Raw genomic sequence first — 23,362 nt, 5'->3', positions numbered from 1 at the left:
TCCATTTTTATTAGAATTTGTGTTTTGGGCAGAAAGGTCTTGGTGTTGGTAGCCAGGGATTAGTCCACCAGGGCTTCCACTCTTAGCCCCCACCTGGCACACAATGCACCCGACCCCTACAGTGCCTAATGCGGGTGGTGGGCCTCCAGGAGGATGGACCCATGTTCCTTTTTTGGGCTGTGTCCAGCCAGGGCCCATGGACTAAGGCCCAGCCACCAGACGCTCACCATCAGGCACGCTCCAGGGCAGGGCCTCAGTAAGCCCATCCTGGGCAGGGTGAACTGTTCCCTTGATGTTCTACTCATAGGGGTCCCTCACCCATGATGAATTTGCCATAGAGGGCCCTACCAGCGGACAAAAGCCCCGACGGACTACATGGCCCCTGGGATCCCTGGGACACACAAACCCCTCCACCACGATAAGGTAGCGATTTGCAGTTTTCCTGGGCGCCTTCTGGGTGAGGTGTTCTGGGCATGTCCCACCGGGAGGAGGGTCGGGGGCAGATCCAGGACATGCTGGAGAGATTGTATCTCTCAGCTGGCCTGGAAACGCCTTGGTGTTCACCCGGACAAGCTGGAAGTGGTGGCCGGGGAGAAAGTGTTATGGGCTGTTAAGGCTGCTGCTCTCGCAGCCGGGCCCCAGAAATGTGGAAGAAGATGGATGGCAGAAAGGTTTTGGAAATGTATCAATCTAATAATAATAATAAAAAAGACATTACTAAGTCTCGTGGATACTTAAATATCCAGGAAAACTCGCACTGCTTTTTGTTAAAGGACACCGTCTGTCCACCGCAGGAGGAGCAGAAAAGACAACTCTTCAGGCTTTTATTTGCAGTGGAAAATAGGTTTCAGTATTTTATTGAAAGTAAGCAATAAATAATACTGTGATAAAAATAGTTTATAAGTACTCAGACTGTACATCATTGTTACAAGATCAGAAGATTCATCAGGAAGAGCAGGAATAAAAACAGCAACATGATTTGCATTGTGCATAAATGGCTAAATCACAAACAAAAAACATTTCTAATGTCAGCTTCAACTACATGTAGAGTGAAAAGAAAAGTCTCCGGTTCCGACTCATTTGCCACAAAGGCTTATGCTGGAACCCGTGTTGTGAGTGTAGACGGAAAAACATAAGTAGCACTGCAACATTCAGACGTAGCTCTGGAAGCATTACTGACGCCACAAAACACGAATGAGTAATAATAAATAAGAAGAGACGACAGAGAGGAGTTAAACAGTAAGGCTTGATATAAAATCTTTGTACAGAGTGTTTTTAAAAAAGGGTTGCTGGTGGACTGCACCACCATCAGGGGCTTCTGGTGACAGTGGGGATCGACTGAGGCCTCAGTGAAGTTGGTCCGTTGAAGGAGTTTCCACACTTTGGAGTCATCCACACATTTGTTTAACGATCTTCTGCACGAGTGAGCATTTCTCCAGAGGTGAGGAAGATTTTGTTAAAGGGATAAATTGGGTGCATATAAGCGTGCATATAAGCGGAGTGGATTCTGCATGCAAGGTAAACTGCAGAGAACCTGGAAATCTGTTGTTTTTTACTTGCATCTAAATGTAGCCCTCTGTAGTTTTTATCCTTGCTACAATTATATGGCTTTAATTCTTTAAGAGTTTCATTTTGGTATCACAGGTATGGAAAATAAACAGACAAGAGAGAAATATATTGCGTTTCACATGATATGTGTTGTCACCATCGCCTGGGCTTGCCAGCAGTTATTTTAATACCGATGGAGGACTCACAGTGTTGAGCAGTTTGTGAAACGGTTTGACGACTCCAGCAATTTCTCTGATATTCACACATCCACTGACCTAAGAGCTGCATTTACACTAAATCACAAGTAATAAGCTACTAATATTACAACAGTTAAAAAGGGCAAAGATATGAATTAAGTTATATCACGTATCCAAGTCACTTGAGAATTAATTCATTGATTAGAATTCAAATCAAATATGAGAGACAAAAACATACATCTGTTCAACTGAATCAGAATTATAAAAAAAGATTAGATGAAATGTCTGTTGGTAGAAATATACAAACTCCAGATTGTTGAAATATTCAGTTACATACATCTGAGAGTTGAGCTTAATGCGGGCACAGTGGAGAAATGTTGCTTTTATTAAAATAAAATTAAAAAAAGGTGGGGGGGTGATTAAGAGGAGAGAGGCAAAAAGGGGTTACATAGAAATTCTAAAATCAACAATCCCATTGGTTTACATAAATATATAATAACAAATGTAGGTAAATCTAGAAAAGCTCTTCTAGGGATACTGAAATTAGTGAGTAAAGTCTTTCTCTGTGATGTCAGCAAGAAGCAAAATATCTTTGTAGGGTCCTTGCAAGTTATTTCAGTTCATCATCCTGGTCTTGAATGCAGGGAATTCCCCTTCATCGTCTGACCAGCGGTTACCTATAGAAATAATGAGGATAAACTGAGAAGGGAATGCGAGAGATCACCGGACGTGAGAGGGAAGCAGGACAGAAGCCGAGAGGTGGGTGGATGGGTTGAGATGAGGGAGAAACAGGAAAGAGATGCGTAAAACGTGCGTTAGAGCAGAGACCTCCAGTACGAGAAAGCTACTTCTGCTTGCATAGAGGAGCAGTTCAGCAGTGAAGAAATAGCCATACACGTCTCTGATTTGAGGATTTCATCATTTTTGACATGTGCGGTCTTACCGTTGTGTGTTAACAAGAGTAGGTCCTGACTGTGGCAGTGTCCAGCCTCTGTATAGACTGACTTCCTGTATTTCCACGTAGGCAGAAATCACATGCAAAGACATGCCGTTAGTCACAGCATCATCACAAAGCCAACCAAAAAGAAGCGAGTGCACGTGAGGAGATGTTAAGCATCGACAGAGCGTCTCACACACACCATGCGCACACTGACACCGCTCTCTCTGCTTACCATCCATCGGGCTCCTCTTTGGCTGAGTCGAGGGAGATGCCGCACTACTGCTGGTAACTCGGAAGTTGGCAGGCAGGGTATCTGATGCACCCAAGGACATCCCCCTCATGTCTTTGGGCCTGAACTTCTTTCTCCATGAGGGAGCACGGCGGAAGTTCTTATCATCATCCTAGAATATGATGAGGTAAAGAAAAAGGGGGGAAAGACAGGAGACGTTTTTAGTCCACAGATATTCTTATTGTTACTTAGCGGCGTCAACAAGTCAGCAAATGTCCGTGTTTGTCACCTCTTCCATTCTCCTGTCTGTGCCCATCGCCAGCAGACTGCTGTATTCACGCTCAAGAGTCGCCCGGGCCTATAGAGGAAGGAAAAGAAGAAGAATGAGATTAACAGAAGACCTTGGCGCTGACCTGCACTGTCCTCATCCTCCTGTCTGCTGAGCAGCTGATCTGAAATGAACTTTGGTCCTCACTAAATCTCTCGTTTCTGTCATCAAAACCCATTTCGTGCAGTTCCCGTTCTCATGCAACTTCCTATATAATTATGCGCTTTCAGATGTAAACCTCAGGTCACTCATGTCAGGCTGACACCAGCACTGCAGTTACACATGGAGCACAGTGCCACTTATCTCAATGGCTTGACAAAAAAACCCAAAAAAACCAAAAACCCCATCTTGTAAGTAAAATTTAAATGTATATAAATGTACATCAATTTCCTTTGTATGGCCCGGGCACTGCACCAAACTCAAAGCTTAAGGTCTTTGGGAGGAGCCCATTGGCCCAAGCAAGCAATGAGTAACTAACAGGTATCTTTAAGCACCTGATGGATCTCAGTTATTTTATAGGAGGTGGTTGCAGAAATTCTATTTTTATATGGATCGGCACTTTTATTTAAACTGGTCTGTACAATTGCACATCTGGAAACATTTAGACAAGAACAAACGTGTGTGATGCAGTCTAATTACACTTGTTTTTAACATGCCAGCTGTGAAAATAGACCACACAGGCAACCGAATAAACAGTAGTGAGAATGCACTTGCAGTTCTAACAAAGGATTTTTTGGACAGAGTTGGGACTAACTGATTCTCATGTGAGAAAAGTGACCATGTTTGGGCCTTCAAATATGAAAAGCAACAGCTGGATGGTGAAACATCATAAACATTTGGTTTTGTGCACCTGTGTGTTCTGAGTGGGGATCTGCAGCAGCAGGGCCAGGGCGTTGTGATCAAAGGTATCATCCAAGGCGAGCAGTGCACCATGGACGCCACTCTCACAAAGGTTGCTGCTGTACTCTTTGAGACCAATGGCCTGAACCCAACTGATGACACGCTCATTACTCCACACCAGCACATCTGAAAGCACAAAACAGAGATGAGTGACGCACGATAACACCAAGTTGTTTTAATGAGGAAAGAAAAAAGCATGTATTACCTTTAAACTCCAGCATGGACTCCTCCCTCCTCCTCTCCAGCTCCTTTCTGTCATAGTTGAGCCTCCGCAGACACATCACACCGCACTGAAAGCTGTTCCTGTAGCACAAACACACACACTCGTTCACTGTGGAGCCTCTTAGTTGTTAATCTGCCACGATGTGCTCGTCTTTTTCCCCAAAGTAAGCTGTTTTATTTCTTTTTGACTAGTGGCAGAAAGGACAAAGTTGCATGTATGCGTGGCATGATTGTAGTAGGCTGTGGTTTCTTCAAGATATTCACTGCTGCTAATAAAAATGAATCTATGTCTCACCTGTGGAAGCTGTCCACCATCTTGAGCTGTCCCCTAAGATCCTTCTTGGTTAGATGGTCAAGCATGCGGGCATCCACCAGCGACTCCATGAAGTAGGAGCGGTACTGTGGCAAACCCAGGCTGGGCAGCCACTCGTTACCGATCCACTCGTGGTTCATGTCTCCGTACGCCAAAGTCTACAGTCAGAGAAGATGAGACTTAGCTGGTGTTTGAGAGAGTGGGCTAAAAAGATGGAGGCGTGGTAGAGGCTAATTACAGCAGGTGTATATTAACCGTTTTAACAGCAAACTGATTAAAAATGTATATATTAAAAAAAAGAAAATATTCGAATGATAATCAACAATGTTTCCACCTGTTTAATGACCAGTTTATAGAAAATATCTAAGAAAGTCTAAGAACGTAAAAGGTGGGAGACAAATCTGCAACTCAGCAACTAGATGAACCCAGTGAGTCGCCCGGCAACAGTGAATAAGTCCAGGAAGGGATGCTTTACATTTTTTTCTTTATTGTGTAGAGACAAAGGAAGACAAAACCAAAGTGTGTGTATGCACTGAGGATGTAAATAATCAGGTCGACTAATCCTGATTCACAAAGCAAAATGAAGCAAGTTATCTGTGAAAAGACTCCACACATCAGTGGCAGTGCACCGGTTTCTATCAGGAAAGCTGACACAGTGTGAAGGAAGCTAACACATACACCCACAGCTTTTCTTCGTATTAATTTTTGACTTGGCTGCAGACTGTGGTCAACTGAAAAGCTCCAACATTGCTTTGACTGTTGGCTCTTTCGTCACGTGTCACATTGGTTGGTAAACTTTTAGTGGACTTCATTTTTTTGACTTGACCCGTCTCCTCTCAGACACGTTTAAAAAACTAAACAAAAACCAATCTTGCCCCTTGTCATTACTTATTTTACTAACAAACCGATCATTCCATCTCAAATCGATTGTTGTGCTCAGCTGTCCAGCTGAATGAACATTTAATGAAGAAACGTGAAATTCATATTTAATTTACAATTAATAAAATGCTTTGTTCTTTCACCTTTCATGAGGCAGCTGCTGAACATGAATATTTCAAAAACTATAACATAAAACCCTGAAAGTTTCGTTTCTTACCACTAAAATGAATTAGGATCTAAGTTTTGGTTTATACTAAATATTAATTAAGCATATTCTTGGATGATTTATTTGCATTGAACATGAGGAAAGTAACGATTAAGTCGTGCCTGATGTTGAAGTACAGCTTATTAGTTTAACGCATCAGATCTGATTTGGCAGATAATCAAAGCCATTTATTCATGTTTATAGATTTATCTTTGAAAGTTGTTTAAAATAATTAAATAAATAGATATATTTTTACTTTAATTGGATGAACTCACTACAGATTTAAAAGAAATCATTGTGTAAGGTTACTCTGTTTCATTTTACTGTTATTTTCCTTTGAACTACAGCACCGCCTCTCAGCAGCTGTTGTGCAGATAGTGTACTGTTTCATTATTATATTATCATGTATTTGCTCAACTAAACTGGATACATAAAAATTCAGCTGGAGTTTTTTGGAGCAGTTTGCTTTCGCTCTAAGAGCAAACCTCTATAGTAGCAACTGTATGCAGACAAGCTCCAAATTAAACTGTGCTAGAATGTGCTTGTTGTGAATAAAGGAGTACAAGGCAATCATAACCGAATTTAAAAAACAAAACAAACAAGCAAACAAACAAACAATCACAGGTGAGAATAGATGGGTTTTGGAGAACGTATGCAAACCTGGGCCCAGCTACCCTCGTCATCCTCCTGGTGTTAGCATGGTTAGAGTGAGCATGGTGAGAAGAACAGAAAGGTGAGGGGTTAGTGTGCAGTGCTGGGGTTAGAGAAGCTTCAAGTGGAAAGTATAAAGCAATAAACAAAATAACAAGTCAGTAAAAATAGCAGGAAAATAACAGACAAACAAATGGTGAGGCATCAAACAGGAAATACAAATGCTGGGTGATCAGAGGTATATATAAATATGAAAATAAATAAATGAATAAAACATTAACCTATAAACCTTTTGAGGACATTAAATTGTCCTCAAAAGGTTTAACCCAACCAGATCTATTAAAGAGAAGCATTTCTGGTATCAGACAAATGTGTGTGTAATGTCTGATTCTTTTGGCTATACATCACCCACTAATGAGTGGCAATGTTTCATAAACAGCCCAATCTAACTTTGGTAGTGGGAGGTAGTTCTTCATGTGTATTCCATCTATGTCCATGTAAGGTGAAAGCTATACAAAAGGTGAAACATACATATACTGTACAAGGACTAAAGAAGAGCATGAGCCCAATCCAAGAACAACAAAGAAGTCGCCCACTAGGGGAACGAAAAAGGCTTTGTTTCAAGACACTCAGTGATCGTGCACGCAGCCAAATTCATACTGGACGTATCCAATGTAATAAGTGAAGTCTGGCAATACTGAAGACAACTTGAAACAAAGCTCAACCACAACCATAGATGTGAGAAGCCACCAGTGCCCAGCCAATCAGGGTAGACTAACCGTGGGAGGCGTGGCTGCCAAACTTTCCATTTCTTCATGTGTGACCCAAACGTTTCCTGTGGTCTGATCATTTGACACCAACCAATCAGAAATGCGCCAAGCGGGAAGAGTGGTGAAGGCCAGAAAGAGAGCCAAATGGAGAAAAAACTATGAAGCATTTGTTTCATTCATTGTTAGCAACTGAACTCAGATGAAACCAGTAGAAATTGGATTCAAGCATTAGTACATGTTAAGTATGTAGGCAGTCAAAAGTGTCATGCTAATGAGATGATATGAATGTGACAGTGCTTAAAAGTATCATCAAGACTTTGAAAGTGTAAGCAATGTGATCAGTGTTAAATATGCACAGTGGTCCAGCTGCAGGTATGAATGCACTGACGGGTACCGTTCTGGAGGTCGGTGGGGCTGAAGGGCTGGTGAGAGACATGATTTCCTGGATGGCCAAACGAAGCTTCAGACGATGCAGTGGGTTGCTGATTCCAATCTCCCGCTGGATCTCTGTGTCTGATAGTGCTGACATGATGGCTCCACTCTTCACATTGGCACGGCATGCAGCCACGTACCAGGCTGGCATGCCCACCCACAGCTGGCCAGAAGGGGACAGATTAGCAACAGTTAAACAGGATTAATGATTTAGACATGCTACTGAGTTTACTGCTTTTAAAATGAATTGTGTTGGTCTTGTACCTCCAGCCAAACCACAACAGTTGGTCCATCCCACTGGGCAAACGGGAGGCCTTGTCTGCGAGCCTCTTCTAGTAATTCATGCCTGGAAGACGCAATACATGTGAAAGCCAACTTGGTGGTTCACTTGCTCAAGGACCAAAATATTCACAGCCACAGATCCAAATGTTTGTCACAAAATCCCATTATGCACACACAAACCCCAAGACATTAGCTGACATGCATACTGAGTGAAAGAGAGAGAAAGGGGAAAGGGGGAGGGGACAAACACAGGACCTGAACCCAAGAAAGACTCAGTGCTCCACTAGATGTAGCTGTGTGCCACACCATCAACAAGCTCACCATCTGTTTAGCAGATCCATTTTAAAGAGTTGGCAGAAATGTCCAAAAGCACGTTATTAAGTAACAATTCAGTTTTACGTAAATAAAGGAGTGTAGGAACAAAAAAATATAACTATGCTAATGTTTATTTTATGGACAAGAACACACGCAAAGAGCCAACTTCCATTTTTCCTATGGCTGTAGTGCATAACGTCATGCTCCAAAAGGAAAACTGCGATAGGAAAATCCTGCACTCACTACAATCAGTGCACACACATTCCTGTTAGTTATGCTCCACTATGGAAAGCAGGATAAAAAGCAGCATGGAAAATCTATCAGACATTCAAAGAGATACTTGGTCGGGGTCTGCAGGGTTACTGGTGAGGTCAATGTGAAGCCAAATGCGAGAAGATCGGGCAAGGCAAAAAGCAACATGAGCCAACTTACCCAGTCTTTGGACTACAGATGGAATGAGAGAGAGTGGGGGTGGTACAAAATGTGAAAAAGAAGGAAAAAAAATAAAGAGAAAGAATGAACTGATGATTATTGAAGGGCCATGTGACAGCAAAACATTTATGGTGTTTGCAATTTGCTTGAACAAAACTAAGAATGAAAGTGTCAAAAACCCCCAAAACAAAACAGGAGATGTGAGAGATGATTGCGATGGAAATGCCGTGGGGTGGAATGAAAGGCTGTGCACGTGAGCCAGAAAGAGCTTGTGAGGCAGCCCTGGACTGCAGCACAACAACACAGACTGATATCTGCACAATTACAAGAGCCTTTTATCCTCTATATTCGCTTTCTTACTCTGCATAAACATTGGAAGGGATGGGACTGTCATACAGACACTTACTTCTTCTGTAGCTTCCTGTTTTTCTCTGCAGGACCACCAAGGGTGCCCACACCCAAGCCATCCTTCGGAGAGCTCTCTGCCTCGGGAGTGCCAGCTAGAACATAACATTGAGCTCAGAGATCTAACATAGATCATAAACTCATCACTATTAGTAGCATATATGTCCAGAACATCGGCTTAGCACTGCTGCTAGTGTCTGACCTTGGCTGGCAGGATCCTTGCCAGGAATGCTGGGCCGACCTTTCTCTTTCTTCCCAAACAGGCGTCCAATGGATGACTTGATACTTTTCTTCTTGGCTGCTTTGTTGAGAGAGTCTTGGCTGCTGTTGCTACTGCTTGGGTTACTGCCCTGTCCATCCTGCAGGCTGCTCAGCCTACACAAATAAGGGTTAAGTTATTAGATAGAGAAAGAAGAAACAAATGTTTAAATCCCAGAAACACTAAAACAATTTTTCCTGGATAAAAATGCACGTCTTACCCTCGGATGTCTCGGATGTCCTCGTGACTAGCGGCGTGGCCCACCTCCCTATTCAGTCGGATGGAACGTGGAGTAGTGGGGGGTGACGTCTCACAATGAATAGTAGCCTTATCATCTTGAGTAGACTGCATGACACAGACAGAGAAACATTAATGGAAAAAAAAAAACAACAATGAAAAAACCCTACTGTTCATAATACACACCAAGAGGCTACACTGTATGTGGACTATGAACAATCCATACAGACTGGATATTGGTAACAGATACAGTACTGTGAACAATCAATTATTTAGTGGGAATACTGTGTGCAGTGTAATTTCACAAAGGCAAAAAGGAGAATGAAACTCAGTCTCCCAAAAGAGAACGAACTTCGAAGTGATGAACACTGTAAAACAAACAAAAAAGAAACCAAAGTTGCTACGAGTGTTTTTAATGTGGAGGGAAAAATGAAGAATGATTGACAGATCCTGGCTTCTAATTATGGTATTAACCAGTCACTGATGTAACATATAGGAGGGATCCGTGGGAAAAGTCCTGCCTCAAAATTAAACCTGGAACCTGCTATTAGCACTTCTTAAACAGTTCACCAGGTAAGTAAATATTTCTTTAGTGTATTTTGTACAATGTAAACTAAAAGCTAACCAAGACCTCCTGTTATATGTCTGAAGTTCCTTCAGATTTGATGGTCTTGACCTGGAGCCAAATATTTTTTGGGTCATTGTTGTATTGGAAGACACTGGAAGACAGAGCCACAACCCAGACTACTTGAGGTTTTTGTTCAAAATCGTCACATCTTTCCGTAATGATTTCTCCCACTTTGACGAGATTCCCAGTTCTAGACACACTCAAGCATCCTCACAGCATAATATTCCCATTATCGTGTTTCACTACTGGGGTGGTGTTCTTTGGGTCACACGCCTCGCCCTTCTTTCTCAAATCATAAGCAAAGAGCTCATCTGACCAAAAGAGGCCCTTCCAGCATACATAATCGTTCTCCAGGTTGTTTTCAGCATCCTTCAATTTGGCTCAAAGGTATCTCTTCTGTAGAAAATCAAGTTTTCCTTAGTCTTCAACCTCTGTCCATTCCCATGCGGCGTTCTAGTCATCGTCTGCTTTGAGACTACAATTTCCTACTTGGCTAAGTCACTCACTAATGTCTTGGTAGTTGTTCTAGGTCTCTGATTGTTGATGATACTTCTCACACCAGTTCTTGAAACTTGAAAATACTGTAATAATTTTGTATTTTCATCCTCTGTAAGCATCAACAATTCTTTTTCTCAAATTTAACTGATTTATTTTGTTTTTTGTCATGATCCTTTCTCAAGTGACAGCTCAAACCCTTGTAGAAGTTTTTATATTGTGTGTAAGTTAGAGGGCAACACTAATTTACACACATTAGAGACTACTTGCTGGAAAATTATCCCTTCACTGTTTTTCACACAGACAGAAAAACTCAAAGGAGAACAAGTTAAAACTCTAGCTGTTTTGATGCAAACAAACTTGCTTTGTACACCACCATCTTTTTGTAAACTTTGCTGCAGGTTGGCAGGAGCCTCCATCCTTGTCTGTTGCTGTGATGGCTGCAATATGCAGGGGTGATTTTATTTTAAAGTCAGAGATAGCATTTATTCCACTAGACGCATTCTAAAGAATGAGTCCCTTACATACTAATAAATTATGATTGATTATTACAGGTGAAGCACCACAGCAGTGTTAAAATAAGTAAAAGAAATGACACTAAAGTGCAATAAAAGTCTGAGGTGCTGGCCTGGAGGCCCAGTAATGCAAAAATGTTATGCTGGAGATTGCCTGCAACAGACGTGTGTTTGATTTGATAATAGAAAATACATTACTTAAAACTCAATATGAAGAAAGGAAACGTATTATTTGCAGCACTGTTACACTCCCCCCCAAAACAATCGAGGCATTCAAAAACAGGACTGCATATTTCCAACGGATGGAGGATTTAAGGATGGGATGGGGAAACTGAAAGTAAACATTAGGGATTAAACTTGGGGGTGGGAGATGTTACATAGCAAACAGGTCCCTCACAAAGCTCGGGAAAGCAGGTCTCTAGTTTACCTTCCTGCGGTGCTTGCGCAGGTCACTAGGCTGAAGTGTGGCAAAAAGGGAGAGAGGAGAGAAGCAGTTAGTAATACACAACAGATCAGCGGTGGAATCAAGCCATGCACAAAGAGACAAGAGCAGAAAATCACACGAAGATACACAGAACAGTTATCCGTGTGCGCACACACAGGCAGAGACACACACGCAGACTCAGAGAAGCTGTTGTTTTTATTGTGCAATTAAGAAAGGTAGTTCTTGGGAAATTAAAGTCTGCAGGAGTACCACCACACCCAAGGGAGGAGACACTGCAAAAACCAAGCTGAAGGTTGGGTCAAGGTAGGCTGGGTGCAGTCTAGCTCACAATTACACCACCACCAATATTTGAGTGGGATAAAAGCTTTTATAACATTTGTTTGCATTGATAAATCAATTAAGATGCCAAGCAGCTAGCTGACTACTCATGCTAAACAGCATTTGAAATCACAGGTGATGCTATAGTGTGTGTGTGTGTGTGTGTGTGTGTGTGTAACAATAACTGTACGGCACCTGAATTTATGAGCACAGCTGTTCTCGTCATATTTTCCACTCTGCACCAATAGTGGTGGAGGACAGATCCCCCCCCACCCCACCCCTCTGCATTCCACATAGACCTGGCATTAGCAGAGCAAATAAACCATCACTGTGCCACATTTCTGCAGGAATTTTCCTGCCCCAGGAAGAAAGTATCTAATCACTCATTTCCTTTGCTCAGCTGACACTGTAGGGGCCAAAGCAGGGAAGAGCGTATGCTATAAAAGGAAAACGGGAAGAGGAAATTGATGGGTGAGCAGAAAATTAATTTAATTACCCAAATTGTTTTCTTTCCCCTTGGAGTGTCTATTTATGTGTCTACTTATGCATTAATGATAATCTTGTGATTTTTTTAACCCAAGTAAGATTTATAAATGTAAAACTGACGACATGATCTGCCAGACTCAAAGACAAAGACTCCCTTCATGTCTAATGTATTACAGCATTACTTCAATAAACTGCTTGAATTGTTTAAATGCCTGATTTTAAGCAGGGCAGATGTAAATTGCTGCTCTGCAATCAAGCAACTTCATTAGTATAAGTAACTTCAACACACACTGAACAAACAAACAAACGTTAAAGGGACACTCAACTCAAACATCTGGAACAACCAAACAAATGCAAGTACTGCTAGAGTAACTCCAGCTGCAGGGTTAACAGGGTAACCAGTGGTTTTACAGTTCCACAGAACCAATACGAAACTGAATGCAGCGAGAGAAGCCAAAAATAAACAGATGTGCACCTCTTGTCATATCAGCTGGCACACAGAGTCAGTTGTCTGTGTCTTTAATGTAATCAGGATCTTGAATTTGGGATGCCCTTGTTTCTTAAGTTAAAAAATAACCAAAGAGATATTAAGTGGCAGCCTAAACAGACGCTTTGCCAAAAATAAAGCAAACTTTGAAAAAGAGTACTAGCTGGTTCCTGGTGATGTTTTAAATATATGGAATTCAGCTTAGCATTTCAGGTGTGCTTGTTATGATTTTCCTATTGAGGAATACTGAATGCTGACAGGAGACCTGGACAAGCCTGAACATCCACACTCACAGCTTTGTGTCTTTTGTTACTCTGCGTTTACACAAGTCAATGAATCAGATGTGTAAGTGAGAATAAAAGAAAAAAATAAGCCTGGCTTCAAGTCCGACCTGCCCCCCGCCCCTTACTGCTCTAGTGTCAAATAAAGACTAAAATGCCCAAATAATAATCTAAAAAGAGGCTAACTGAGGTTTTCCTTGGCTTTCACAAAATATTACAAGCATGTCTCCATTTGATGACTTTTATAAGCAGTCAAAAAAACAAATACAAAACCCCAGAGCCACGATTTGGATTTAACACAGAGAAAAAGTTTCCTGTTTGCACTGAAGTTGGCAAAAGGATCAGAAGAGACAGGAAGTGGCAGACTGCACCCACCCAAGAAGGGAATGAAGGAGCTGTGGGGAGATGGGCAGGTACCTGGAAGTATGGTGCAAAGTTATTGGCTTGAAGTGGGGCACTGAAGCCAGTTGTACCATAAGGCAGATAAGTTACTGTCTGATGGGAGAGGGAGCTCTGGGTGACGTAGGGGTCATAGCAATACTGCTACAGGCAGGGCGCAGTTATATATGTAAACTGTTACAAAGTCATGCATACAAATAGAAGCAGACGATCACACTGATAAAACATAAAAGCAACATTGAAGGCCGGTCTTGTTTTAATTATATAATAATCCTAAAAAACAAAGACAGCAAATTAAGACAACAGCTTTAAAATATCAGGAATTGTAATCAGAGAAATTAATATTAGTCTTACAGTGATGTATATCTCAAAGGGGCTTTCTAAAAAATGTATGTTTAGGAAATTGTGATACTCATTACAGGAAGGTAAAAGAAAAGTTACCAAGGTCATGACACCCATTCGATCCAGTTCTCTGTTGGGGCTGCGGGGAATGCGCCTCGGAGTGGAGTGGCCAGAGCCGGGTGGAGAACCGCCCAATGACGAGCCAGCATATAGCGACGGAGGGATGGAGCTCATGGAGCGGAAATGTCCTCCAAGGCTATCACCACTGCCTACCCGGCACTCTATCTCCTCTGCCCGGATAGCGGTGCTCTCCTTCTCCTCTTGGATCATTCTGCAAGTGAAAGAAAGGTGAAAATATGGCAATATTTACATGGAAATGGGGTTACATGAGACAAGTGTGTGCTTGTTATAGTGGTACCTGATTTCATTGTTGATAGCATCCAGCTGCTCCTGCAACATCAGGGCAAGGGTCTGTGCATCAGCCTGGCCAGCGGGGGACAGCAGGTCCACCGAGCTGAAAACTGTCTCTCGATCCTCCTCCAGGTCTGAGGCGTCCATGTCGCTCTCAAAGGCCTGTGCCACATTTGCCAGCACATTAGCCTGTTGCATGCGCTCCCACTCCTGCTCATTTAAAGTCTGCACCTACATTTATACACATAGGTATAAAACAGGGAATGAGAATGGAGAGAAGGAAAGAAAGATACCAGGAAAGAAGACAGTATGGAGAAAATAATCAAAAGGTTGGAGAAAGCAGGCAGCAGGCATGTGAGAGGATGTCAGGCAACAGAGCAATACATAGTTAGATCCTAGGGTGTTTGTCATTGATGCAGCACACAGACACCGTCACTGTTATCTCAGGCACACTGACTTACATGTCGCTGATTGTCCGTAATAGTAGCAAACAAAGAAGCGGGGGAGAAGAAGAAAAGCATCAGAGAACTCAAACATTAGACTGAAACAGGAAAGAAAGAAAAAGCCGTACAAGGCAAACAGCTAAGAGATGTTCTCAAATAGTGGATTAATTAAACATGAATGACCAGATCTGTCGTTTAACTGCTTTATGTCTGCAGGTGTGAGCTTACTTTGGAAGGTTCATCCCGTAGCGCTGCCACGCGTCCCTTCTGAGGCCGTCTCAGGACGAGAGCGCTGCCATAATGGTCCGAGTTACTGTCCATCATCGAAGAGGCCGACACTGGATATCTGAAATCTGGGGTGCTGCCCAGCTGAGACCGCCTTGAAAAACACAGTCACACCAATGAAAGTCATTCATGAATCAATAGAAAACTAAGAGGTTACATCAGGTGTATATTTTCAGTCAATGACTGAATGATTTCAGTCACATCTGTAGGCCATCTGACATTTTGACAAATTGGACGGGAAAACAACAGTTCCTGCAGCGTCTGTGGCCGGTCTGTTAATATCAACACTGTACTGTATTGATTTTGGAGAACATTAGGTTGCAGTCGTGCAGCTGCAACTTGGTGCAGAACGAAATGGCCATTACGTGAAATGCCTATGGTTGTTATATTAGCCTCGATAGAAATTACCTGCTTTATGCGACGTTCAGTTCAAGAGGCTACACCATCGTCATAAGCAAAGCATGTATTTTATGCTACATAAAAAATAAACATTTAAGTAAATAAAATGAAGCTTTATGGTAGAAATACAATTACTGGCCACTTTGTTAGTTACACATGTCTAGAACCAGGTTGGAGCACATTTTACCTCCAGAACTTTTTACAACAGCATGCTGGAAACTGTCCCCTGATACTTTATTGACATAACAGCATTACACACTGCTGGATTGAGCTCTGGTGACCGTTAACGCCACTGGAGGCCAGTGACGTTTTTGAGCTTTGTGACATGATGTGTTTTGTGCTGAAGTTGGCTACACTGTGGTTATAAAGGGGATATGGTCACCAACAATACTCAGGTAGGCTGTGTTGTTTACACAATGTTCAACTGGTACTAAGAAGTCCAAACTATGCCCAAAAAATACTCCCAACATCATTAGGCCACCATCAGTCTGAACAGGATAGCTCTAAGGCCGGATGGATCCATGCTTTCATGTTTTTTAAGCTACTTTGTGACCCTACTATCTGAATGCAGCAGAAATCAAGAGTCATCAGACCATGTGTGGTCTTTTAGCTGCACTGCTTCAGGGTTCAACATTCTTAGCCTGGCGGGGCGAAGGACACTGTCTCAGCTGAACTATGGACACGAACACACACATACACTGATATGCACACACTCATCCCCCCTCCCTTTCCAAACGCCTTCGATGCTTGTGCCCAGCACATGGCATGGCAGTCAACTGGACCAGCGCAGACATGCTGCAGGACCGGATGCGCTGTCTACACCGGCTCTCTCTTACCCTTACCCGCCCTTGTTGCTTGTCTCGTGTTTCTATGGTGTATTGACAGTCATGTGCTTTTTGTGCTGAGGTGTTTTTTCTGTTATCAAACTGTTCTCCCACTAGGAGCTCAGTCTGAGTGGAGTTTTTTTTCTCCTCCTCTTACCTCATGTTATGTATTTTTGTTGTTTTTTTCCTATCAGCCGACCTTTCTGACATGTCTCCCCAATGTGATGTTTGTGTAAAGTTGGTCAGAAGGTTCCTTTGTAAGTGCGCATGCGCCATTAGCGTGCTGCCTGCTGTAACCCTAATTTCCTTCGGGATTAATAAAGTATTCTGATTCTGATTCTTGATGTTCTTCTCTGTAACTTGGTTGTGTTACTCTTTTCTTTCTATCATTTTAAAGCAAACTGTTCTTTCTCCTCTGACCTCAATGAGGCATTTTCAAACAGCATGTCTTTAGATTGGATACTCTGGTTTTCTCACACAAAGACAACCCAAACAGGTGGATTTGAACCCAAGACTTTGCTGTGAAAACAGTGCTAACCACCGTGTCACTGTGCCGTCTTCTGGAGAAAGGTTTTATAGTCGGATGTAGGGCTGGGCCATATCATACCGTTCACGGTAATACCGGTGTAATGTTGGGCAACGATAAGAAAATGAAATATCGCGATAGAATATGGGTGAAATGCGCATGCGCAGTGCCTTTGTTTTCATACGCACATGGCGGCGACGCAGAATGAGAAGAGCAAAAGTGGATCGTTGAATGAAACGGATGAACCAGAACTGGTTTGTAAAATGCTGCAGCTTCAGTGGTGTGGAACTGGTTTGGCTTTCGTCCGTCAGATACACAGCAAAGCACTATTTTTGGTAGCGCATGCTAGCGGGCCGTCGTTATTACCGTATTTTTTGGAAAATACGGCACACTTAAAATCATCCTTTGATTTTTCTGAAACTCGACAGAGCCCCTTATAATCCCGTTTTGCACTAATAAAGTTGAGGAGTATTTTGTCTAGTCAATTATATTGTCAGTTATATCGTTATCGCAAATTTTCAAATGTATATCGTGATGAATATTTTTGGTCATATCGCCCTGCTCTAGTCGGATGAGAAAGATTGATATTTGTGCACAATAACATGAAATACATGTGGAGAATTAAAGGCACCAACTCTCAAGCATGGTGGCAATAGCATTGTGCTTCAAAGCTGGTTGACTGTCAGTGGTACTGGCACATTGAACAAACTAAATAGAATAGTGAAGACGACACAGTACTAGGGCTGCCACAAACGATTATTTTGATAGTCGACTAATCAGATCATCATCCATTGGACGTAAAACGTACAGCTTATTGCACCAGCAGCATCTGCTCTTATATAACTATCATTAGCTTACAGCTTTAAGTGTTTAAGGTCTGTGCTAACTAAAAATAAAGACAAGATGATAGTTTGTTAAATTTTAATGAAATTTGCAGATTGTTTCGGTGAAGTTTAATAAACTCCTTGCTATCTAAAATATAACAGGACACCAGAGTAAATTCTGGAGCATCTCACACTTCTGATAATCAGCTGTCTGCTTGACATTTATTCAGCTGTGTAAAAACTATAACTTTAATCTCAGCCAAACCGATTTACTCAGGAACAAATAAAATACTAAAAAAGCAAAACAATAACATTTTGAAGTTTCTAAGTGACTTATATATCATGTTTAACCTGAGTAGTGAAAGACGGCGGTGGGTTTGAAAACGATTTGCCCAGAGTCCGGTGTTCTCACGGCTCTAGTGACCTAGCCCCCGGCTAGCTATCGAGCTAGTGGGGAACAGACGTCTCCAAAAACGTCGGAGCGCTTTTGAAAATATGTGGTGTCCTGATAAACTGAGCAGATATTTGAGGTTTACACAGCTACATTCTCGCCTGAAAATATGTTAAAAGTTTATTTTGTGACCCAGAAAGAATAATAAGAGTAATATTAAAACTAACTAGCTGCCGCCATTGTTGGAAACTGAGCTGGGCCGCGCTATGAATTCTGGGACACAGCTGCTTCTTCTTCTTCGGGGTTTAACGGCAGCTGGTATCCTTGTACATGCAGTGCTGCCATCTTCTGTTTCAGTCCGTTATTACACTCTTAAACCCTACTACTTATTCCTGCGTCTTTTGCGATCTTACAAAGCTTCAAACGACGCGTCGACTATTAAATCAGTCGTCGACGATTTTGATAGTCGACGTAATCGTGACTAGTCGACTAATCATGGCAGCCCTACACAGTACCTCTAAATTCTTCAACTTTACTTTAAATCAACAGCTGGACAATTGAAATTTGGACACAGTTAGGATGACTATGTGTTTGGGACAGTGATACCAAACACATAGTCAAACTTGTTTTGGATGGATAAGGCAGGCAAACAATAAGCTTCTGGAATAGACTTCCCAAACACTTAACCCTGCGGAAAATTTATGGACTCTGCTTAAAAGGTCTGTGGTAGGAAACCAAACAATTAAAATCAACTCTAGTGGTTAAATATGAATCCACAGTTATGCTACAAGTCTGTTGATGGATGCCAAAGGTGTCTGGCTGGGGTGAAACCTCATCACGTTATCCAGAATAAGTGTATGTACATTTCTGACCTTAACACTAGATATCGCCCAATAAAGTGGCCATTAAATGTATAGCATACTGCCATCACCAATGACATGTGAAACTTTTTTGGGTCAGTATCTTGACCACGGACGTTTTGACATAACACTGGACAAAGTGTTAAGCAACCACCTGAGTTCCTCATAGTTTCCCAGCGAGATATAAAAGTCAAATCATTTCACTAGCTTACCCATGCAGTAGCGAGTTGCTCCTGCTCCTTCCCTGCTCATTCTCTGCCCTCATAGTCTCAATTTGGATTAAGAGCTGCTCCTATGAGAGAGAGCATGTTACAGATATTCTTGTTACCTACTGTAGCCATGAAGAGGAAAAACCACCACTGCTATAGAACAATTTAGAAAAAACAACCCAAAATATAAAAACACACAAACAGGAGGAATTCTTTATTTTTATTTCCTTACTTTCTCATGGTGGGACTCCTCAATTAATTTTTTGGTGTGCTCGAGTTCTCGAATCAGGGCATTCTGAGAAACAGGAATGATAAGAAATGCTTAACATGGCACATGACTAGCCATGCGACACAGATTTAACAGGAACAACAAATATTTATTTAGTTAGTTAGCTATGAATACTGTGTCCTCAGCTTGCCGACGTCTTTGTTCATCAGCCTAACTTTAGAATTAGGCACTAGAGAAGTGCTCTACCTTATCCTCCAAGGCAGACATCCTCTCTTTGAGGTGAAGCTGAAGTCTTTCATTGGACTCTGAGAGGAGCTTATCCACCGTCTCAGACAGACGCTTGTTGTGCTCCTCATTCATCTTCTCCCGTTGCCGTGCCTACGAAAATAGCAACATTTTTATACAACGCACAGCTGTAGCAATGCAATGAGAATCAAGCTTCCAGTAAGAACATTTCCCCTCGTTCTCACCCTGAGCAGCTCCTGGTTTTTTTCCTCGAGCTGGGCCTCCAGCTGCCTCAGTCTCTCTTCAACATTGCCATGGCGTTCCTCTGCCTGAAAACAAAGGTTAATGAGAAAAAACTACAAATCTGTACAAATATGTTTCTCTGATTTCATGTATTTAATCCACGCAGGGCTGAAAATCTCTAAAGCCAGACCTTACTATCCCAAACCCTCTACCATCCATCCTGGAGAAGGACCTTGCTAAAAGTCTTTTTATTGTACTGCTTCAAGGTTCAACATACTTTTTTTTCCTGTGTTTGACATGATGAGAACAGGTCCTTTGAAAGGATGAAGTCACCAACATTTACATATTTTAAAAGGAGCAAAAAGCCAAAAACATGCACTGTAACACAACCCAAAAATAATAAAGCAGCTCATGCGTCCCATAATGCAGATCTACCGTATGGCAGCCTTATCTAAGTTTCACCACTGACTACACACCTGGGTTATGAGGGTTACCGGTTCCTAAAACATTTAGATTTATGCAAAAGCCAACAGGCAACACAGCCTGATCTAGTTTTCTTGTAGCTCTTATAGGTGGGGTCTCCATAAGTCTTTGAGAAAATCAGCTGGAACTTCCTGTTTGTGTCAAGACACCAAAAACTAGGTGCCTTGTGTTTCAGAGGAGAGGAGACGAAGGGTATCACCACGAACTATCAACACCGCTTACTAGCACATGAAGCACAAACACAGAAGCTGTACAGATAAAGCCAGATCACAGCTACGATTCAGGTTTGACGGAGTATTTTGATCAAGTTTGAAACTGCACTTAACCAGGAATGTATTCTTTGTTTCACAGACTTCAGGTACATTTGATTATTTTGGCTTGATTTCATCTGAAAATCTAAACACACTAGATTTGCTATTGGTCTGGTTAAATTCAGCAACAAGGGATAGTGAACCTCCCAGTAAGCAAAAAGGATTGGTTTAGCCGTCTGGATAAAGCTGGTCTACCTTTTTCAATATCTTAGTGCCTTTAGAGCCACACAGAACACACTAAAGACGGAGGTGGTAGGAACAGCATGAAGAACACACAAAGACAGCATGACAGACACAAATGAGAACAGGATAATAATGCAAACATTTCAAGAGACTGAGCACAATTTCAATTAGTTGCTGAAGGGAGAAAGCCTGTGTTGCAAGTTGCACAAATGAAATAACATAAGAAACCAGGGCAGTCATTTCTAAGTGTGTCTGTGTCTCTGCTGTATTCTGTATATTAAGTGTGCGGTTTAAGCACCACTCAAAGAGGAAATAAAATGCAAATTAAAAATGCAGGGATGAGACACGGCAGTCTGCTTCTTTTCTCTGTTTGTTTCTGAGTCTTTAAACAGGCGTAAATAAATGAAATGAATGGCACTAATTAAATTAACAAAGAAACAGAAGGGGCGGACAGACTAGAGAAAGATGACTTTGTAGATTCTACTCACTTTCTGATAAACATTAAAAGGTTCAGATGAGTAGACCAATGAAAAACACTACATTCAAAAATGTACAGAGAGCCAGACAAAATACTAATAAGGTGATATGATGCTGTTGCAGTGCAGTTATGCAGCAGGATGTTTTGTCCAAAATAAAGATTCTAACTATAAATGGATAAGAACAGGAGCTGAGTTTCTAAAAATAGGTCACTGTGAATATTTGGAGGAACATAAATAATGGCTTCCTCAGCAGCTTCCATGCAGAGTTGCTGTAAAGGAACCTCTTTAACATATCTGGTGACGTTACGCAAACTTGTACCTTTATTCAGGTATTATGAGGTGATGCAATTTTGAGTCAGCTCCATTTAAAATAAATACATATATACACAGAAATGCAATTACAAATGAACAGTAGTTTTAAAAAGGTGCAGATGCTGATACCTTTGTGAGAGCAGCGACCCTCTGGGCTAACTCTGCTTCCACCTCTGGCAGTGTCTCTGCCTTCCGGATGGTCTGCTGCAGCTTCTGCTCAGCCAGTTCCAGCTTTTCCTGAAGTTGCCGGTTTCTCTCTTCAGTCTACGACAAACAAATCAAACCCAAACAGTCATGAGCAAATACGTTTAAGACTGTTTTGTCCCTTCATTCCAGTCTCAAAGGTGGCTTTCAGATCCACAAGGAGCAGAGAGTACCAGAAAACACACTTCAGCACAGGGGCAGAAAAAGAAAGACAAAAGGGAGATGGGGTCAAGGGATGCACGAGGGTGGGAAGAGCAGGAAGCGAGTGACAGAACAATCAAAATGACACAGAGACAAACAAAAACCAAGAGAGGAGGAGAAAGACATCTCCATCTCCACTGAGTACTTGTAAAGAAACAAGCCAGTGTCTTCAAGGCTTCCCATTAAGAGCCTGCTGCACTGCTCAGTGTGTGAATACAGCAAGAATTCCTCAATAGGAGTCTGACAACTGCAGGCAATTCCTGCTGGCAGCCAACTCTGAGACTCAAACAATAAATTCCTCACTTGTCTGCATACCAGATTAAAGTGTGTGGGCGCTTGCAGACAATAGCAATATGATGAAATGACTGCAAATTACAAACAAACTGACCCAATTTTCTCTAATGCCAAACACACAATTAACTGATTATCTGAGTTGTGGTGGCTTTATACAGTCTTAAACAAACAGCACGGGACCTACTTGTCTGTAGAGGGAGTCTTTATTGGCCACTTCATTCTCCAGCTTGTCGTTGAGGTCGTGGACAGAGGTAGCCTCTCGCTGAGCTGCCAGGTAGCGCTTCTCTAGAGTGGTAATCCTCTCCTCCATGTCTTCCTTCTGAGCCATAGACTGTATGCATAAACATATTGCTTTAGAGTTCTCAGCCTTTGTGACAGGAATCCTTCTGATTGGGCATCTTTACACGAATATGAGAAGAAGACAAGGCACTAAAAAAATCCTGGTACTCAAACATGAGCAAACATGTTAACGCTGCTTATACTGTCCTGCTGTGCAATGTTTAATGTCATGTTATCATGTTTATAGAGCACTGGATCTTTTGAAGCACTCCGCTGTTAAAATCTATAAAAACTGTGCTAAAAACATTGACAGATGTGTGTGAACAATGCACACATGTACAAAGTCGCAAACTCATATTTCAACACATCTCTTCGTTACAAACAGATCGTGTCCTCTTTACCTCTCTGAGGTCTCTCTGTAGTCTTGTGTTCATGTCTTCAGACTTAATAAGGTCCTTTCGGGCTGTGTCCAGGTCCTCCTCCAGCTCAGTGATGCGTGATGCCATAGCAGCCATGCGCTCCTTCATTTGGCCCAAATCGGCCATCTGACGGTCCATTACCTCCTGGAGCTCGCCAACCTTACCGAATCCAGGTGCAGACTCGTCTTCCTGGCTCGACGAACCGTCCGATGACCGCTGTGGGCAGATTGACATCGACTTTAAGATGTATATACAGAATATTGTGTTTTTTTCCTGGATGAGCGTTGTGCTGTTATTGTTGGCTATTTGATAATCAAGAAGTTTGAGTAAATTAAAGACTTGTGATGAGAAAAATGTAAACATCTTGCACTGAAAATTCAAATGATCA

At 42.0% G+C, this 23,362-nt stretch overlaps 1 protein-coding gene across 8 annotated transcripts in view; it reads right to left on the bottom strand.

The window, feature by feature from the left end:
- Positions 1-822: 822 nt before the first annotated feature.
- ppfia1 (PTPRF interacting protein alpha 1) overlaps positions 823-23,362 on the bottom strand; it is a 45,790-nt gene continuing 23,250 nt past the window's right edge. The window contains exons 7-31 of one of the 8 annotated variants that reach the window (XM_080884024.1): positions 22,957-23,190; positions 22,461-22,607; positions 21,707-21,841; positions 19,812-19,895; positions 19,588-19,719; positions 19,345-19,407; positions 19,116-19,195; positions 15,023-15,173; positions 14,359-14,582; positions 14,040-14,271; positions 11,610-11,639; positions 9,528-9,652; positions 9,251-9,423; positions 9,050-9,143; positions 7,879-7,960; positions 7,577-7,777; positions 7,192-7,254; positions 6,422-6,448; positions 4,660-4,835; positions 4,348-4,445; positions 4,093-4,268; positions 3,204-3,272; positions 2,918-3,086; positions 2,689-2,753; positions 823-2,444 (exon numbers count right to left, since the gene is read on the bottom strand). In XM_080884024.1, coding sequence (XP_080740150.1) covers positions 2,698-2,753; positions 2,918-3,086; positions 3,204-3,272; positions 4,093-4,268; positions 4,348-4,445; positions 4,660-4,835; positions 6,422-6,448; positions 7,192-7,254; positions 7,577-7,777; positions 7,879-7,960; positions 9,050-9,143; positions 9,251-9,423; positions 9,528-9,652; positions 11,610-11,639; positions 14,040-14,271; positions 14,359-14,582; positions 15,023-15,173; positions 19,116-19,195; positions 19,345-19,407; positions 19,588-19,719; positions 19,812-19,895; positions 21,707-21,841; positions 22,461-22,607; positions 22,957-23,190 — 3,021 coding nt within the window. In that variant the 3' untranslated portion in view covers positions 823-2,444; positions 2,689-2,697. Of the gene's footprint in view, positions 2,445-2,688; positions 2,754-2,917; positions 3,087-3,203; positions 3,273-4,092; positions 4,269-4,347; positions 4,446-4,659; positions 4,836-6,421; positions 6,449-7,191; positions 7,255-7,570; positions 7,778-7,878; positions 7,961-9,049; positions 9,144-9,250; positions 9,424-9,527; positions 9,653-11,609; positions 11,640-14,039; positions 14,272-14,358; positions 14,583-15,022; positions 15,174-19,115; positions 19,196-19,344; positions 19,408-19,587; positions 19,720-19,811; positions 19,896-21,706; positions 21,842-22,460; positions 22,608-22,956; positions 23,191-23,362 lie in introns of all 8 variants that reach the window. The other 7 variants (XM_080884022.1, XM_080884023.1, XM_080884025.1 and 4 more) reach the window with 7 other exon arrangements.

This window comes from Rhamphochromis sp. 'chilingali' (assembly GCF_963969265.1).
Source record: "Rhamphochromis sp. 'chilingali' genome assembly, chromosome: 6".
NCBI lineage: Eukaryota > Metazoa > Chordata > Actinopteri > Cichliformes > Cichlidae > Rhamphochromis > Rhamphochromis sp. 'chilingali'.
Note: the sequence above shows the minus strand (reverse complement) of the source record. Positions and strands in the feature narration are given on the sequence as shown.